The 19,956-nt window shown below is 36.5% G+C and overlaps 1 protein-coding gene across 1 annotated transcript in view; it reads right to left on the reverse strand.

Annotated features, from left to right (window-relative positions):
* The window catches only part of LOC105288587 (fibrocystin-like), a 301,050-nt gene that overhangs the window by 249,960 nt on the left and 31,134 nt on the right, over positions 1-19,956 (reverse strand). Inside the window, exons 4-7 of the mRNA XM_023527696.1 lie at positions 8,320-8,530; positions 7,746-7,903; positions 5,270-5,461; positions 2,102-2,223 (exon numbers count right to left, since the gene is read on the reverse strand). Coding sequence (XP_023383464.1) covers positions 2,102-2,223; positions 5,270-5,461; positions 7,746-7,903; positions 8,320-8,530 — 683 coding nt within the window. The remainder of the gene's footprint in view (positions 1-2,101; positions 2,224-5,269; positions 5,462-7,745; positions 7,904-8,319; positions 8,531-19,956) is intronic.

Raw genomic sequence — 19,956 nt, forward strand, 5'->3', positions numbered from 1 at the left:
GGGAGGAGGAGAGAGGGAGGAGAAAGAAGGAAGGGAAAGGAAGGAAGGAAGGAAGGAAGGAAGGAAGGAAGGAAGGAAGGAAGGAAGGAAGGAAGGAAGGAAGAGATCTACTATTTTACTTCTTAGGAAGAACTAAGTGACTGTCTTCATAGTTAAATGCTGCATACACTGTGTCAGCTCCAGATCTATCTCTAGCTGTTCAAATTGGCCACCAGCTATCTACATGCGCCTCTTTTTCCCTGGAAGATCTGGAATGTCCTAGAGGAACAGGCTGGACAGTATCTGGAATCCTCACACCCACGCCACTAAGGTTTAAAACAGGAGAGAATAAAAGAGCATGAGCCATGCTATAGAGAGATATTAGCCACTTATATATGGCATCAATAGAAAGCAGCCCCACAGAGCCCCAGCCTCTGTGGGACTGGGGCTCTGTGGGGCTGCTTTCTATTGATGTCCCTCTTTTTTTAGGTCTTTAGGTATCTAGGCTTCTCATGTAATTTCATGAGTCTGGACTTATAAATTGTTTTGTATGAATCGAGTACTTTATTTATAATAGACAAATAAACAAATATTATAATTCCCTCATCTATACTACAATAGATGTCTAGAGCTGCCAATTCATAAATCTAAGCCCTAAAGGCTAAATTTCTCCTGCAGGTTTTTCTTACTTGTTTAGTTAATGTCTATTTCATAAAATTATGTTCCCCTAAAATAATGTTGTTAGAGTACCTTCCTGAATTTCTGCTCCAAGTTTTAGCATACTTTTCCCTTACAGAGATAAAAATAAAAATAAAGCTAATCCTCCATCTGTTAGTTTGATCGCCCTGTAGCTGTCCTTTTCCAATCAGATTTTCCTGCCCCTGATCATTTTTATTGTCCATTGCTCATTGCCTTTTAGAGGTGGAATTTGTTTTAAAGCAAGTTTATATGATCCATACTATTTCACTAAACAGTTTCTCTCTCAGAATTAGAACCTTTGTAGCTTTTATCTTAACAGATTGTTCTTAAATAAAACATGTACATTTTCCCACTAATGATATCACAGAATTCATTTAAATATAAAACACTATTTAATAAATACAGTTATCATCTTATTTTCAGTGAAAACCTCTGATTTGCTTTTTTATTCTGATATAACCAAAGACCCTTTGTTCATTAATTCATTTATTTCTTTCAACACATACAGCTACAATGCGCTATTTAATGTGCTAAATGCTAAGGAAACAATATTCATATGAAATCTGATGGTAAAAACAGACATTATCAAATTATCAGAAATATGATATCTAATTTTTAATCATTAAATGATTGGTGCTGAAAGAGCTTGAACAAAGAATCTTGCAGGAGGCAAGTAATGGTATAAACAGAGGAAAAGGGCTTGTGCAAAGACCCTGAGGTAGGAGAAAGTATGGTCTTTTGAAAGAATTAAAGTAAAACGGGTCAGTGCAGCTATAGTAGAAGGGGAGGGAAAACAAGCAAGACAGTTTTGCAGAGATTAATAAGGAAAAAATCCCTGAGGGAATCCTGGATTGTACTCTAAGAGCAATAAGAAACTCTTAAAAGATTTTAAGGAGAGAAGTGATATGATGTAATTAAAATTTTAAAGGATAATTCTGGGTTCTTCAAGGGGAATTAACTTTAGTAGGAAAAAAAAGTAGATACAGGTGACCAATTACAAGATTCTGAAACATGGGATTCTTCAGCAAGCCAAAGGAGCAGCTAAAAACAGAATTCAAGATTTTTAACAACTTGTCCAGCATCCAGATTTGACATTCCATGAGATGGTACAAAGACATATTTATGTGACTTTGAAATATTATGAAAATTGCTGTCAGTAAATTTTAAAACCTTCCATTATGTATTTATTAACATGAACTGAAATGTCATCTTTAGAAGATCAGTTTTCCATTAGTAAAGCTTGGTTAGCCAAACACTGATAACTAAATTTAAATTTAGAATTTTTAACTATGGCTTATTGCTAATGAGCAAAAGCTAAAGTGTTTAGAAATTGGAAATTCAAATTTTGGGACAATATTTTTTGAAAAACTATGTGTCTTATGCAAGAATACTCAAATTCAACAAGCTCGTTTCACTTACCCACCAGCAGTGCGTGGCCTAAAATATTGTAGAACACATTACTATCCACCGTGAGGCCCACGGTCCCGAACATGCTGAGGCCTCTACTGAAGGCGCCCCACACCGTGCAGCCCTGAATATAGGAATCTGAACAGGAAAGGGCCGGGGAAAAATGAGAAGAGAATCTTAAAGGCCACTCAGATTCTGCTAATCATCTCCAAAGCAAGTTGTATGATAACTAAGAACATTCTCCCACACAATGATGAAATTCAGGAAATGAGGAGTTAGGAGCAGAAACCAAATTTTAAAAATGGGCAACTCAGGCTAAAGTGCTTCAAAGATACCACAGAAAAGCAGGGTAGAATCCAAGATGTTGAAAAAGAAACACATCTGATAAAAAGACAGGATGGCCACACCACGAAAGACTGCGTGGCTGTCACGGTTTCCAATTGGCCACCATCTTTGGTATGAACTCTCATCACAATGTGGCGGATAGACAGCAGGTAGCACGGCATGAAGAGTGAGACTTACAGACCAGTCCTGATTTTTGAAAACCGCATCTGGCATGAGGAGATATAGTCATTATTTCTTGAGCTGTGAAGTAATATTTTTAATTTGCTGGGCAACGATATTTAACTTTTTGGGCCAAGAAGGCCAAAGGTTCTCTCTTTTTTAAATTAAATTTATTTGGGTCACATTGGCAAATAACATTATATAATTTTTAGGTGTACAAGATTGTAATTTGACATAAGCAAAGCCAGAGGTTGACCAGAGGATCTCAACTCTCATATCTGTATATGGTGGGTTTATGAAGCTGAAGGGGAAGTACCCTATATTACGGTAAAAGGAACTGACATTTAGCAAAACCATCACACTGGCTCCATGAGCATATCTTATGACCTCCAAATGAATTTATGTGGACTGGCTCAACAATGAATATATATTTACTGGATATCAACTATATATTTTAGGAATTGGGCATTGTTCTGAAGATATAAAGATGCATAAAACTAAGTAAATTCTGCACTTGTGTATCTTTAGTCTGATGGAGGAAATTTACACTAAAACAATAAAAAATATATTTTTTGGATAATTAAATTATAAATCCTGAAAAAGAAGTTTTGTATTATTTCTAGTTAATGAGAAATATATCAATGTCAAATGTTTAGAGTATTGGAAAAATTACTTTTGTTTATGGAATAATTTGATTTTTAAATTGGAACTATAGAAAATTCTTGACTATAACTTCTCCGTAGATGCAGGGCCTCCACATTCCCTTTGATATCAGCTCCCCTAGTACCAGATGCTCTCACCTTACTCAACAATAAGGTAAACCATCTGTATCTACTTCTACAGCAAACATTGCCTGTGGCAGACTTTTCCCCACTTCAGATCTCCCCCATAGTATCACTCCATTAGGATATACCTGCCCGTCTGAACAACCGACAAGTACTAATGTGTTTATCGAGATATTATGAGTTAAGTTCGGGAATTGATAAACCTTTAAAAGTGGTGTGCATACAAAGATTCCAAGACTCTCTAATTCTAATTGCTGGGGTCAATTGGCTACGTGGGTCATGAGGGCCTTCAAGGCATGAAACAATGAAAGATCTCTGCAAAGAATGACAGAAGTTTCTAACCTCTGGGTTAATATGTCCTCCCCTCCTAGGAAAAAAAAATTTGCATTTTAAAAGACCTACAGGGGACAATGTATTAACTTCACAGTTTTCAAACTTTTTTTAAAACACTGAACCCATTTTCAAGTAAAACCTAATTTATAAAAATGAATTAAAGTATGGCTACTCTGAAGCAGAGGTTAGAGAAGGCAGATGAAATAAATGTTTGAGCAAGAGAGGGTTTTGATTATGTTCAATTGATAATTCATATGTGACTGCTATTCTCACTTATATTGGAACTGGCCCCCATATCAAATATTCTGCAGCATTACAAGTACCAGGAAATGAAAAACCAGAGAGAAGGGCACAAAGATACTGATCACTCGAATGTACTAGGGAAAGAGCCATATTGGGAACCAAATGAATGTCAAAGTGGATGTCAAAACTAAATAAGGTGAAAAGAAAGAAAGAAAGAAAGAAGGAAAGAAGGGAAAAGAAAAGAAAAAAAGAGAAACAGGTCTGGTATATTAGAATAAACAGACTTTCTTGGTGGGCAAGTGATTTGAAATGAGAAAGAAATACTGCAGTTGGCTAGCCTTTAATGACTTCAAAGACTACTCTGTCATTACCTGTTGAAATTCTACCATTCTTAAAGACCACCTGAACCACCAAATATGCCCTGATATTTTTTGTCAGGCACCACCACCCCTAGCACTTCGCTTTCCAAAGAAGGAAAAGCTTGAATGTGCGGGTATTAGAGGAGCTGAAGGATGGAGAGGACAAGCTCCAGAAATGGAGCTTCCGTCCTAATTACTTAGCATCCATACCCGACTCTTCTGACTCTGCACATCAGCTTCTGTCTGGCATTCGGTTTTTTCCCTGGATACTCCTATGACTCTCCAACTATGGTTTCAGAACCTTTATCTATACATGTGGGCATATTCTACTTTTCTGATTCTAATCTTGTTATCACCAAGCTGTACCCACCTGCATTTGATGGTTCCTGTTCTCTTTCTATCACTTCAGTTCTGGCTAAGATCTGCCATTCTGCCTGCTCTGTGTTCCCATGAAAAGCCTGGTTTTCAGACTATTCTCCCCCATTTTTCCAGGCAGAACATTCCTGTGAGTTAGAGCAATTGCACATAGAATAGCTCTATGCTGTGCTGGACTCTCATAGCATTGATTACTTATATTATTCAGTATCAATTTGCCTGTAGTCACAAGCTAGTAAATGGTAGAGGTAGGATTCACAACATGGATTGTGTGGTTTATTCCACATCTGTTTTACCTATAGTAATGTTTCTTGGACCACTTGCTCTAGGATCATAAAAATTCAGATCCCTAGGCCCACCTTAGACCACAATTTGCTTGGCAGGGTTCATAACTCTGAATTTTAATAAGCTCCCCAAGTGATTCTTTTAGGCTTACTAAAGTTTGAGAACCACATATCTAGATTATAATTCTCTATCTCTACAACTCTCCACATCCCATATATTACCTATCATGACACCCCAGCATGTAGTGCTTTGAACATGAGAGGAAGAAAAATGAGAAGTCATAGGCCTGGACCCCCTTACCTCTCATAGTGCCCACCACAGTCAGTGAGCTCAGATGCTTACGGAAGGCTTGCCCCAAGTCACGGAACTGTATTCCCTTCAACTGGACTCGGCTGGGCTCCTCTGGGAAGGACTGTATAATGACACTGGCCCCCAGATCCCTAGATCCCAGCATCTTCTCACTCTTGGAATACAAACAACATTGCAAGTTACCTGAAACACAGAAAGAAGTCAGGGGACATGAAGCATGTAGACATGCTTCTAGATAAGTCTCTCGGTTTGAAAGGCACTGACAGTACAAAAGACAAAGCTTTATTGTTTATTTCATTTAATAATTTTACTTCTCTTTTATTTTGATTCTGCTTTTGGGGTTATTAATTAAAATATCTGATAACTAGGACATGATGTTGCCTTCATTCTATTATTTTCAGAAAGCTCCCAAATCAATCACCTTAATTATTGTCACAAAGAGGCTGACTATAACCTACAAACTCAACATAAATAGATGCTTATTTCAATCCAAAAGATCCCCTGGAGGGAGTGTGCACTAAAATGACCTTCTCGTGGTTGATAATTGTACAGAAGATATGTGAGTCCTGAATGTAATCGCAGCTCTTTTTAGTCTTAAGTTTTCTAACGGGCTTTCCCCTTACTTTACTGCTTTATAGTTTGGGGAGTTAACAATAATGCTACCACAGAAATGGCAAAGGGGTCCAGAGAAGTAACTGAGCACCTCCACACCAACACCTCCTTCCAAGCTGTGCCCCTAGAGAGGACAGCAAAGTCTATGAATGCAGTACACCAGCTACTATTGCTGCAAAGTGTTACCACCTCAGGATCCAGGACACTTTTCTGTTGACACATGGCATGTGGTGGTGTGAACTAAGTGAGAAATCACCCTCTGAATTGATTCTTTATTATCTATGTTAATAGACAAAAGTAGAAGTGCCAGTAATACAAAATGATGTACCATTCCAAAATAAATAATCCACAGTAAATTATAGAGTCTAGTCATTTGCTAACACCCAAAGAATAAATATAAAAGAGGTGAATGAAGAGGTGTTTTATATGTTTATGCTTTATCATAATTTTGGTTATTTATGACAATGATCCATAATATTTTCAAGTGGCCAGGCCTTGTATTACTGTATTTAGCTATCACATTCCCACACTTCCACTCCACACAAAGAAGAGGTGAGTAACATACATTTTTAGTGAAGGTATGAATTCTGTTTTATTTTGAGAATTTTGAAGTAACATTTAAGAGTTGTGCTGAAATTGAGGATTTTTTTTTCCTCACTGGGAGCTAACAGATTTATAATGGCCCAAACCCAGATGCATGATTTCACTGCTAGCATGATCGAAAGCAATGTTTTACACAGTATGATCTGAGAATGCCTGTATGAGAAATCCCCAAAGTGTTCGAACAAAATTCAGATCTCAATTCAGTAGAATTATAAAAGCTGCAGTCACCAGATTCTAACCCACAATATCCAAACATTTTTCAGAATGACACCTTTGTGAGATAGATGACTGTGATGATAAGGGGGTGGGGTCAAGGACCCTCTCTCCCAACCACATTTTGACATTGTACCTATATGAGTCTAAATCTAAACATGACTCACGTTATTAACTGTACTCTTGACATTTCTTCCAGGATCCAGACACTACAAGATATCCCTACTCTGATGCTGGCCTGGCCTCTCAGTCTTGACATGTACAAAATTAAACTCATGATCTTCACCCTCCTACCCAAAAATCTGTTCCTCTTCCCATCTCAATAAATAGCTTCATCATCCATCCAGAGCCCATGCCTGGGAGTCATCCTTGACACCCACACCATCCTGGACCAAAGTTGACAAATGATGTCTTCACAACATGTGAAAGCCTCATAATCTACAGCCTGAGAAACCAAAACATAACCTACTAAACTAACCATCCCTGAAATAGATGTTTAATAGGCACATCAGTGTGATTCAGTGCCTGTTATTCTTCTAGAAGATAAATTGACTTTTTCGACCACTTACTTAAAGTATGTGGTAGTTCACTCAGAAAACAAACTCCAAAATGGAAGTGGGGGGAGATAACAGGCCCACAAGACTAATCAGTAAGGATGTGTTGCCTGTGTTTATGACTCTGGCATTGAACAGTTTTCCTGAGAATTTTAGAAGGGGCCTAAAATCAGAGCTAAAACTTCATTATAACTTCTAACCTGGAAATTTAATTCGATTCTACAAATTTAATTATTTAACATGATTTTTTCCCAAAGAAATCATTCCTCAAGTCAATATTGTTATCTGTCTCTTTCACAAGGTTGTTGAGGGCAGAAGATGAAGTGACAACTTATCAAGAGCATTCTGAAAATTACCTAATATTATGGACATGCAAAGGTTAAGAGTTTATTCTGTTTTGAAAGAAGTCAACAATGCCATATGTCATTTGACAGTAAAAACATTCTTTTTCAATCGTTGGACTTCCCAATAAAATACTTCTCTACCTTCTGAAGCATTAGCCTCCTGGCATGAAGCGAGGAACTTTATCCTCTCATTAGTGAGATTTCCTCGTATAGTAATACTCCTGCTGAGCAGAGCCACTGTAGCCTTTAAAATATGGTGCTCTCCAGCCACCCAATACTCTGTGAAGTTGTAAGAATATCTGAAAAAAAGAAAAAACACATTTGTAGATATCACTCTGAATCTTACAGAATAACAAGCCACTAGATTTGCCTAATTCTCGACTTAGGGATCTATTTCTATAGAAACCCAGATACAGAAGAGTGAACTACGGGCACAAGTATGTGAAAATTAGAAATTATACTGACTGTTGTATTGACCACCTACTATTAGATGGTAGTTCTAGAGTCTTACAAGAGAAACTTATTTATTTAAGAAATATAAACTTCTTATTTAAGTATAAATCTTCAAAACATTTTATGCTTTGTAATTTTCTTATCAAAACATCTAGCATTATTTAATTAAAAATACATCATTGAAAGACAAACCAATGTCCAGACAACAACACAGTTAAGACATCTTCTTTTATACAAATGGAGCCAAGCTATCTCTCAGTACCTCAAGGGTGATCTCAGATGGAGGTCTGCATTGTGCACTGTTTCCACAATAACAATCTCTTCCACGGGTTTGGCATCTTTGACACCTATTCCACTGATAATGACAACTTCATCCCCAGAGTGCCAGTTCACAGCATCTTCCAGAGCCAACACTGTGTCATGGGCATAGGCAGCTGCTCGAAGATGTGTGACAATTACTTCTGGTAGTGAACCTAGAGCAGTTGAAGGAAAATTTGTCATTCGACATTTTAATAGTTAATACAAATGCAATATCATTCAGCCAAAGGATCCTGCGAAAAAAAGAAACTGGGAAAGCAAGCTTTAGGTTCGATAACCACCAGTGCTTTTACTTTTTTGGGTGTTGAGTGTCTGTCACATTGTAGCATTTAAAGTAATCTAGGATTGAGAGTGGCATGGTGCAAAAAACACAGGAATTGGCATCAGATTAAATTTATAATTGAATCACAGTATTATCATATTCTAACCATGTTCTTTTGGATAATATACTCAAAAGTGGGCTTCGGTTTCCTCAGTTACAAAGCAGAAGTAGCAAAGCCTTCTCCTATAGTGTTTTAGGAGGATTAAATTAAATACTATCTACAAAAAAAATGTAGTTTGCACCTTGACCACATAATAGACCCTCAATATTTTAGTCTTTTCTCTTTCTTCCCTATATAGCTGTTTTAAGTATGTAATTTTACCACTTCTTTCTTATTCCAAATAAAAACAAATAGCTATTAGAATCTCTGATATAGAAGTCCATAATCTGAAGACTTCAACTCACTTTACAAATAGTGTTAGTAGAGTACAAAATCAAAATTATCTCAGATTGGTTGTCCTGAATTGTGGTGTGTTAAATGATCCTTTCAAACTCTAAAACTGGGTCTGTCTAAACATAGGATTGCTATGCAAAGTTGAAGGGTAACTCGTGTTTCAAGATATCTTGGTTTGCACTGGTTCCAGAGCCTCCCATACCAGTATACTACTTTTTCACCATCGGAGTTTCAAGGGGGTAGTCTGTCTCGCGGTTTGTCTCTCAGTCTGGCCTTTTCCAGCAAGGGTCAAGGCAAAGATTTTTCAAGGCATTATCTGAGGCAATACTTTAGAAAACACAGGGCTTACTCCCAACTCCTTCTTCTTTCCTCAGTACATTTCCTTCCTCCTTTGAAATAGATCATAATTTACCTTTAGCCCACAGCAACTTACTGTCCTCCCTTGTTGCATTAAAGTAAAATAATAATACTTGAATCTCTAACTACAGAGGTGGCCGACGATAAATCATTTTCAATTTTAAATGTTCTTCTTTATTTATTTGTCTGTGAGTGCAGGCTCTTGTACCAATAATGCTGTTCTAGGCTTAGAAAGGTCTGGGGTTAATAATGTAATTTCTGAAGTTTACTTGGGCAATAATTTTATCTTAAAAAACACTTACAGAGTTCAAAATTTCTAATTATAGGGCAGGTAAAAATTAAGACATAAATCATTCCAAAAGTAAATAATTTTAATTTTATTCCTTGTTTGTATATTTTAACCTTTGGGAACAATAAAATGAAAAAAAGTTTCTTTATATGTATATGCATATATATGTAAATTTCTATGATTCATTCTTGAATGTCTGCACAGAAAAATCTCCACTGAGCATAGAAAATGTTTAACAAAGGCAAAATTCTATTAAGCTCTGTGATCAATTATTCGAAATAATCAATATGCAACAAATACCTACTATGTATCTACCAGCAAACAAGCTACTCGTGGTAGAGTAGGGACAACAAAAATATTTCTCAGCTAATCATTCTTATAAATAATAGTCAAGTCAGAATGAATGAAAAAAAAATCACAGAGAATCTTTGAAACTTCTTTTTAATTATTAACATAAACTTATGTCCTTTCAAATGTTGACGGAGCCTTCATAAAACAGTAAAATTACCTTATAATTTATTCACTCTCATTGCAAAAATATCACCTCTATGTGTATGACTAAAACATCAAGCTGGATATTTCATAAGTACCAGCCTTATATTTCTAGCTATGCGGTAGATATTGACATTTAGATGAGTTACCATCATCTCAAATTCAAGACTGCCAAAATAATTATAATCATCACCTGAACTACATTCTCTGAAAACAGCTTGGTTACTCAAAAAAGCCTCTGAGATCTTTTAACTAGGTCAAATTTTGTATTATGATCTGTCACATCACTATGTTCCTCTCCTTTCTAGCACTTAACACTCTGCAATTTGACCTTTATTACTGTAGTTCTCTATTTATCTCCCCTATTAAACATGACAGGAGGAGTTATATCTATATTTGTTCATCATGGTAGCACCAAAGCCTATCCCAGTGTCTAACATATATTCAAAAAAAAAAAAAAAAACAGGTATTGAATGAGGAAATCATGACTGAGTCATGGAGAAATAAGCATCCCAAAGTTTTGGTGTCCCAGTGATCATAGATGGCCCTGAGTAGCAGAGAAAGGAGGCCACCATACTTCACCACTGAACACAGCACACTCCCACACCTCAGGGTTTGACCACCTAGGTAGCAATGAAAGCCTGCTCCCTTGGTACCCATGTGTTCACTACTCCCACGGCATGTGTCAGCAGCAAAGACTGGGATGAGGCAGCCTCCAGAGCCTTCCTAAATGGAAGACAGTGACCAAGAAAGCCAAAATAGGAGGAAAAGCACATGAAAATAACCTCATGGCAACTGCAGAAAACAAAATAGTCAGTGAACTCACATGAAATTTTTTGCGAGAACACCTACAACAAGCAGGCAATAATGTTGAAAAGGGCTTGAAATTCTGTAAGAGTTGGGAGAGGCAGGCAATAAAATTTGTCTCATTACTGAAATATCCACCAACTGAGCAGGCTCAGAGAGGCCTGGAGAAATTCAAGTTATATAATCTATGTCTTATCTGCCTACCTCAACAGTTAGCATCTTGAATACAGGACCACTGCCTTATGCTTCCTTTATATATGTCAAAATTCCTAGCATAGTCCTGGGTTCATGATTAGCATTCAACTCATGGAGATTTAAATTAACTATTTTGAATATTGCCTCTGGACATTCACTTGCAAACCCCCATCAGATGTATACCTAAATTTGTATATAATATCACACACACAAAAAAACCCACAAACATTAAGACTTTAGAATAAACCCAACCTATGCTAAGCAGTTTTATTCTGAAGAACTGTTTGTTGTTGTTGTTGTTGTTTTTCTTTTAACAGATTATACATATTAAGAAGTTAAGATGCTTCAAGGATATGATTACACAGCATGAGATGTTAGCACCAATTTCTGAAACTGAGTCTTATGAATCCATAACCAAAGAACTGAACACATGATGGAATTCCTGGCATCTGGAAATAACTGTATATTAACCATACCAAATTATCTTTGGCACTCAAAAAATTATATTCCTTACTTCATAAATGTTATTTAAATGCCACACAAGGTGGACTGACCGACTTCAACGAAGAAAGCTTTGTGTATATTTCAAATATGAGTCATTTTACTTCATGGAACTCTTAAGAACCCAAGTTGGGTGGCTGCCTTCCTTTCCTTACCACAAATCAAAAAACATAAAAATAAACTTTAAAAGGCTAAATAATTTACAAATACACTTAAATTAAAAAGGGTTATGCTCTTAACTTGTAATTTAATACAACATTTAACCACTTTGGCTTTCAACATTAAGCTGTTAACCAACAAACTATTTATTTACTCCCACTAATAACTCATAATTCTACTCATAATTGTTTTTCCTACAAATTATTGTTCAAGCATTTCAAAGTCATTCATTCATAATTACACAATCCTAGAGAACTATCTTACCAAATAGGCATGGAGAGAAAGAAAATAATCTTTGTGGGTTAACACACTTTAAAATAACTAATTGCCCTATGTTTATTTTGTAGGACCTCAATCTTTACTCCAAATGAATAACTGCCGATTCAATTAGGAGGAAGGGGAGAATAATATTTCATTGAAATAATATTTACATCAGAATAGAAATATAAAGGCACTCATTAAAAAACTAGAAATATTTTTCTCAAATATATGCAAATTTTTCTCCCTTATTTCTTCATACAGTTTCACCATCCTCCATAGCAAAACAATGAAAGCTATTTTTTCTTTTGTGTAGAGAAACATCTGTCAAGCACTGGGAAGACAGACATAAAGAAAACACAGTCCCTGTCCTCCAGTAGAGGAAGTAAACAGACAAAAGTCACAAATATACCATGCAAAGACAGAGAGACACTCAGGGTCTGCTCAGACATGGAGCACCTCATTTGCACAGAAGGGGTTGTTGTTTCCTGAAATGATACTCAGAAGAGGTGATAACTGAGTTGGGTGTTGTCGGATAATCCATAGTGGGCCAGGTGACAAAATCAGCAGAGCACTCTAGGCAAAGGCAATGGTGTGTACAATGATGCAGGACAATATGAGACATTCGAATAACTATTATGTATGTGGCATGGCCCGACTGAAAGTATGTGGAAGGGATGATGACCAGACAAGAGTCAGTGAGGGTGCACCTAGAAAGATGAGCAGAAGCCCTTCGGAAAGGGCTTTGCAGGCTCTCCCAAAGAACTAAGAGTTTATCCCAAATGTGATTTGGAAACCACCAAAGGAATATGTGAGATGATAACTAAGAAATTACACTGTTGTGAGACTAGCGATATTTCAAGCCCATGAGTACATATATAAAACTAAGGAAAAGAATCCTTAGTGAGAAAATGTATTGACTGCAGATTGGAGAGAATCTGAGTCAAGTCTTAAGATGGGAAAGAGCCAGCTTTGCGGGGAAGAGGGAGCTTATTGTGTTCTAGCAAATAAATGGAGATCAAAGTGTCTGTAGCAAGATGAATGAGATGGCATGGTGTGACTGGGCAAAACTGGAGGATTTTATTGGCCTGTTTTAACAGACTTAATCTTATTCAAAATAGTTACATGATCAAATTTATGTTTTAAAGGTCACCCTGGATGTTGTGTGAAAAATAGATTGCAAGAAAGTGAATGAAAGTAAAAACTCTATGTAGAAGGCTAATGCAGTAGTTCAGACAAGAAGTTTTGGAAGTTTGAATAAGAGTTAAGCAGTGGATCCAGAGAGATGTGTAAAAAGATTAGATTTCTTTTGGCAGATCTAAGGTAAGGGAGATGCCAATGATGCCTCACAGATCCATAGCTAAAGCAAGCTGATACATAAACAGAAATATATGGGGAAGAATTTAATGAATCCATTCAATAAATATTTATTGAGCACCAATTATGTGTCATGTGCCATGTGCTATTCTAGGTATTGGCAATACAGTAGTGAGCAAAACAGTAAAAAATCACTGCTTTCATGCAGTTTATAATCCAGGAGCATTCAGCTTCAGACATAGTAAACTTTAGATGAAAATTTAAAACAGATTACATTTCAGATATTAGAGGGAATATCCAAGTGAAAAGATAAATGTGGAGCTCAGATGAGAGGTCTGAGGCTAGGTATATAAATATATAAGGAGAGGTTACTCCATGGGAATGGGTGGGATTACTTGGGGAAAAGCACACAGTTATAAATGAAAAGTACTGGAAACCAAGCTCATGAGAACATGGTCATTTGAAGATTGTATAGATGAGGAGAAACCTCGGAGGAGCAGAAGGAAGAAAACCAAAAGATGAAAATACACACTTATCCATATTTAAACAAAAGAATGCAGTAGAAAGAAAATCTTATCCCACCATCCAACTGTTTGGAGACTCACTCCTCCTCACCTTCTTATTCCTTTTTGTTATTGTTACAGTCTGCGCACTCCATTCAGCATTTCTTGCACTTGAGCCCTGCTCCTAATTGTTTATTCCATCCGTCTGCCAATAGAAGGTAAGGTGCACAGTAGCAGAATATAAGCTCTGAGGAGAAAGAGATGGAGAGAAAATCCTGTCCTTCTACTATTTTTCATTTCTCTTTTTCTTCTGCCAGCACCTGGCCCAGATCCTGTGGTTATATACTATCTCTAACAACAGTAGGAGATGATAAGCAATCAGAGGAATTATAGGTTGCCTACTGCTGATTACTCCACCTTGCATCTAAGCCGAGTCTCTGTTCCCAGAGCCCACACTGTGCCAGATCCTACTTCCAGGCCACAAAAGCCACCTGCAGTGTAGAGGTACTGGGGACTTTTCTGTTACTAGTACTCAATAAAAAATGAACTGAGATAGTAGAAATCAAATGAAAAGAAACGTGTCCCTGCCATCTTACGTTGGAAACGAACCTACTCCACCATACAATTAGTCTAATACTCAGTGGTCAGCTGCTTTACTCCCATTAGCATTATACAGCTAGGAGACTTAGGTGAAATAGACTTTTGAGGGCTCACTTAGGTCCTTAACCCACAAGGTTTATCAGCATTTCTTTGAGAAAAAAAATGTATTTCAAGTTCCAAACAACCGACTTACAAAGGAATTCTTTGAACCCAAACCATTTGTGAATTGGAGGCGATCTCATTTACTGTACTTCAGAAGAGAGACTGTGACATTAGCATTAATATAAGACTATCTGGCAGACCAAAGTGATGGAACAGAATGGGGGCATTTTTCACATGCCATTTCCCTCTACCCTTGAGAACCACTTGCTGTGAAAGCTCCCTTGGATGAAATGAAAACCTGGCGGGGGAATCCTGCATGAGCTTGGCTCTGTGTGTGTACCATGAGCCTTCTGCATCATTACTGGTTAATCTCTGGTGGTACTGACTGAGCAGGGAACATGCGCCTGCAGGAAGGAAAAGGCACACCAGGGCAATCCTCTAAAACTGCAGATCAGCTGGTTGCAGTCACAGTTGATCAGCAAAGATTTTTACAAAGGAATTGGGCACAAAGTCTGTTTCCAATGCTGAGGAGTTTACCATTCTCTTGGCATAAAGATTTAGACAGAGGCTGACCAAGGTTATTTGGGTGGTGCAATGAGCCACACTTTGATTGAAGGCCTTTTCTAGAAGTAAGGCTAACTTTTGTTTCTACCCAATCTGAGCTTTACTGTTGCTACTGTGATTAAAGGTAAATGACTGAGAAGAATCAAAAGATAAAGCTCGAAATACCCAGGAAATAGTACATTGTAAGATAAATGAAACATTTGGAACACAGTTTCTAGCTCCTGTGGGGATTTTAGGCCAATTCAACAAATGTCATTCTTAGGCCCTAGAGAACTGTAGTGGGAAGTGCTTTCCTTAGAGTACAAAACCCACTTGGTCAGAGCTGAAGGCTTCTACAGAATGCCTTTAACACTCACTTCTATTCATCATCCAAAAAGTTTGTAAAAATTAGTTATATTCCTTATCAGATGATCATTTTGATAATCATTGGTATGATTTATGTTTTAGAGTGGAGGTGACTTGTGAGGAGAGAAAGGGCTAAGGTTTAATAACATAATTTCTTTTTCGAAAAGCAATAAACATATAATGTTTAAAATAAAAATATAGAGAAGTAAAAAGGCAACAATAAAAGCATCCACAATCTTAATAATAAAATACATGAAAATGTCTTTCTTGTTCTTTTTCCTATGTTCATATGTTGAAAAATTTCATATATAAACAAAAATGCTACAATTCTATATATACTATTTTTGGAAATCCTCTTTACTTAATATAGTAGGAACATCTTTCGACTATATTATATATTATTTAACATCATGATAGTATTGCAATATCCCATTTTAAATGTATATTTTATATACTAATCCCTTATTAATATTCAGTTTTTCCTCAATATTTTGCTCTCATAAAGAATGCAGATGTAAAAATATTTGAGCATAATTAGTATGCATACTCATGATCATCTCCTTAGAATAAATTCCTAAAAGTGTCATTGCTATATCAAGGCATATACCTACTTTTAAGTCTTTTGATATAGTTACCAAATTTTCTAACAGAATGACTGCATATACTTCTGCACACACTAGCAACATATTTTAGTGCCATTTCCTCAGACTTTCTGCTATTTTATTTTTAGTCTTGGCCAATTTGATTGTTAAGAAAAAAATCACTTTTGTTTTAATTTGCACTTCATTGATTCCTAATGAGGAAAAGGTAGGAGAAAACTCATAAAAATAAAAAGAATTCCTCTCTGTGAACACAGAATAAACCTAAGCCCTCTCCACATGCATTCATATTGACTAGCAATTTGCATTAATTATGCTGATATGTCTACACACACTCTTTGCAAGATTTTTGTTTTAAAAAGTTCTTTATTTATAAAAGACATTAATCTGTATCTGTATCAAATAAGAATGCAGCGTATGATAACAATAACATTTAAAATTCCCAAGGAAATTCTGTACTAGTTTCCTATTGCCACTGTAATAAATTATCACACAATTAGTGTCTTAAAACAACACAAACATATTATCTTATCGTTCTGAAGGTTAGAATTCCAAAATTGGTTTCACTAGGCTAAAATCACAATGTCGGCAGAGCTGCATCCTTCTGAAGGCTCTCAGAGGAAAATCCATTTCCTTGCCTTTTTTATCTTTTAGCGGCCTACGTATTCCTTGGCCTGTGGCTCGTGGGCCTCCTCCATCTTCAAAATGCATCACTCCTATATCTGCTTCCTTCAAAACTCCTCTTACTGACTCCTCATGCATCTCTCTGATAAGGACTGATGTGAGATTGAGTCTACCTAGATAATCCAGGATAATCTCCCCATTTCAATATCTTTAATTTAATCACAAATGCAAAGTCCCTTTTGCCAAATAAGGTAACTTTCATGGGCTCTAGGAATTGAGATATGAACGTATTTGGGGGCCATTTTCCGGCTTACCACAATTACATTGTTGAATAAGTAGTGTTGAGAAAACTGACTAGCCATTTGAAAAAAAGTAGATAACTGACTTATACACTATATCAAAATAAATTCTAGAAGGATTAAAGTAGAGGTTAGCAAAGTTTTTCTGTAAAGAGCTGGATAGGAAATAGTTTGGGGTTTGCATGCCAGGTGGTCTCTGTTGCAGCTACTCATCTCTCCATGGTAGCTGGAAGCAGCCATTGACAACAGCATAGATACTATCTAAACAAATGATCAGGGCTGTGCTTCAATAAAATTTTGTTTACAGAAATGGGCAATGGGCCAGATTTGGCCCAGGGGTCATAGTTTATTGACCCTGGATTAAAGACATTAATATGAAATTTGATAAAAGAGAGAAATAATAAAAATACCAGGAAACAAGTATGTAAATTTTTATATAGTTTTTGTATGGGAAAGTGTTTTCTAAATGTGAAATCAAAGGAAGAAACAACAAAGGAAAGTATTTGTATATTTGCCTTCACAGAGATCAGAAAATGCCATCAAAATACAAAAGGCAAATAGCAAACTGGGAAAGAAACAGGCCCTTGGTGCCCCATCAAGAATGTTACAAAAGGAGCCATAAAGAATAAAGCTCCACTTGGGATCCAAAAATAACCGTTCCAGAAACCTGAAAGGAATATCTTCTCTTTATCTTTCTGCCACAAGTGAACACTAGTTATGCGTATACAAAATGGAAGCAAGCCCGTGAGTGTATTAAATCTATGAAAAGGATGGAATGAATCTTAGTTACCTCCCCTTTTGGGCCCCATTCTCATCATCTATAAGATGAAAGTAATAATCCCAGTCTTTCCTACTTCACAGAGTTATTGTGAGTTACGTGACAGGAAAGAATGGGAAGCAGCTTTGAAAATTATAAAGTGCCAGGATCTAGGTAAAATTCAATTTTAACAAATACTGACTACAATACCTAATTCAATGATACTCTTTCTCCATGACCAAGCTGAAAGCAATGCTACTTCTTTGATGATACATATGGAAGAATTCTCTTTGAAGGAAAAAGCACAAGTTCCTACCTATGTAGCATTCCATTTATTTAACAAAGTTGAATTTCTTTCAGTACTCAAAAGTGTAAAATCTAGACTATATTAACCATTTAATAAACTTAAAGAAGGTTACCAAGACCCAGAGCATCACAGGGTGGTGGGAGCGGGGAGTAGAATACAAGGCCTGAGGTATAGGCAGGGACCTACTTCGGAGCGGGCATTATAATCATGTTAGTAATCTTGGACTTTATTCTAGGAACAGTGGGAAGCCACTGAAGAATTTTGAGCAACAGCATGATATGAACAGATCTGTGTTTTTAAAAGATCATCTTAGCTCCAAGGTAAAGAATTAGTCAGAGAAGAACAAAAATGACAACTAAAAGACAAATAGAAAACTTAAACAATAGTCCAGGCACAAGCTGACAATATCATAAACTAAGATGATAATAATGGAGATAAAGAGTAGTAAATGGGCTCATGAGTTATCTAAGAATTAAAATCAAAACTTGGTGATGCACACAACACAGGGAACAATAGAGAAGAGGATATTAAAAATGATGATCAGGTTTCTGGCTAACAGATTTACTGGAAAATAATACACACCATCCTATACTTAGAATAATAATGAGGCAGATTAATCAAATCAAAATTATAGGCATATTATAATAACATGACAATAACTAACATTTATTGAGTGGTTGCTCTGTGCCCATCCTTGTGCTAAGTTCTTTACATGTTTTATTTTATTTAAACAGCATAATAACTTCATAAGAAATATTTTAGAATCAGCTCCATTTTGTAAATATGAAAACTAAAATACTGATTAGTTGGCTTTTTCAAGGTCCACCAGCTAGTTAGCAGTAGAAATGGTATTCAGCCCTAAGCAGCCTACTTCCTTGCACATTCGAGCAGAAGAAGAGAGATTGAGTGCTCCATGACTGATCATGGTTGAGTTCAACTAGAGAAGATGCAGAATATGAACCAAGATCCTCATGTCCCAGCAGGAGAAAGTAAACCACAGAAATCTTGAGAGGAAGAGGTGGATCTTGGAGCTTGTTATTCCCCCTTGGGAAGCTTTGTGTCAAGACAAGAAACTTGATATCTTAATGGCTTATGTGTCCAATATGATACAGAGTCAGTTATAGAAAATAGGATCTACTTTAATTACTGTGATAGTTAATTTTATGTGTCACATTTCCTGGGCTACATGATATATACACATTGGCCAAACATTATTCTAGGTGTGTCTGTGAAGGCAATTCTGAAGGAGATTAATTTTAGAATCTATAGGTCGAGTAAAGCAGATTGCCCTTCCTGGGTTGGCTGGACCTCCTACAATCTATTGAAGATCTGAAAAGAACAAAAAGCTGAGTGTGAGGGAACTCCTGCCTGAACTACTTCCCTGGTCATAACAGCAGGTTCAGCAATGAGCTTTATTATTCAAACAGGGCTAAAGTTAATCCTGAGGATTTTGCTCAAACTTTTAATTTAGTTATTCACACAACAAATATTTCTTAAAAGCTTACTATGAATCTAGGCGCTGTTATAGGAAATAGGGATGTTGTAAATGGAAAAAAAAAAAAACAGGAAAGTCTGCCCTCATAAAGTGCACATTCTACTGGAAGAGACACTAGAATATGTTCAGCAAATACAATAAATAAGCTGTATTTAATACGTTAGTGTTAAAGACTAAAGGGGATAAAACAAAGAAGGGATATGAAATGTTAACGGAAGGAATCCTGAAATTTGTTCAAACATGAAATAGCCATTGGAAAAGAGTCACTCTTTCATTGGAGCTTTAGGGACCCATT

This window comes from Pteropus vampyrus, unplaced genomic scaffold, assembly GCF_000151845.1.
Source record: "Pteropus vampyrus isolate Shadow unplaced genomic scaffold, Pvam_2.0 Scaffold18, whole genome shotgun sequence".
Taxonomy (NCBI): domain Eukaryota; kingdom Metazoa; phylum Chordata; class Mammalia; order Chiroptera; family Pteropodidae; genus Pteropus; species Pteropus vampyrus.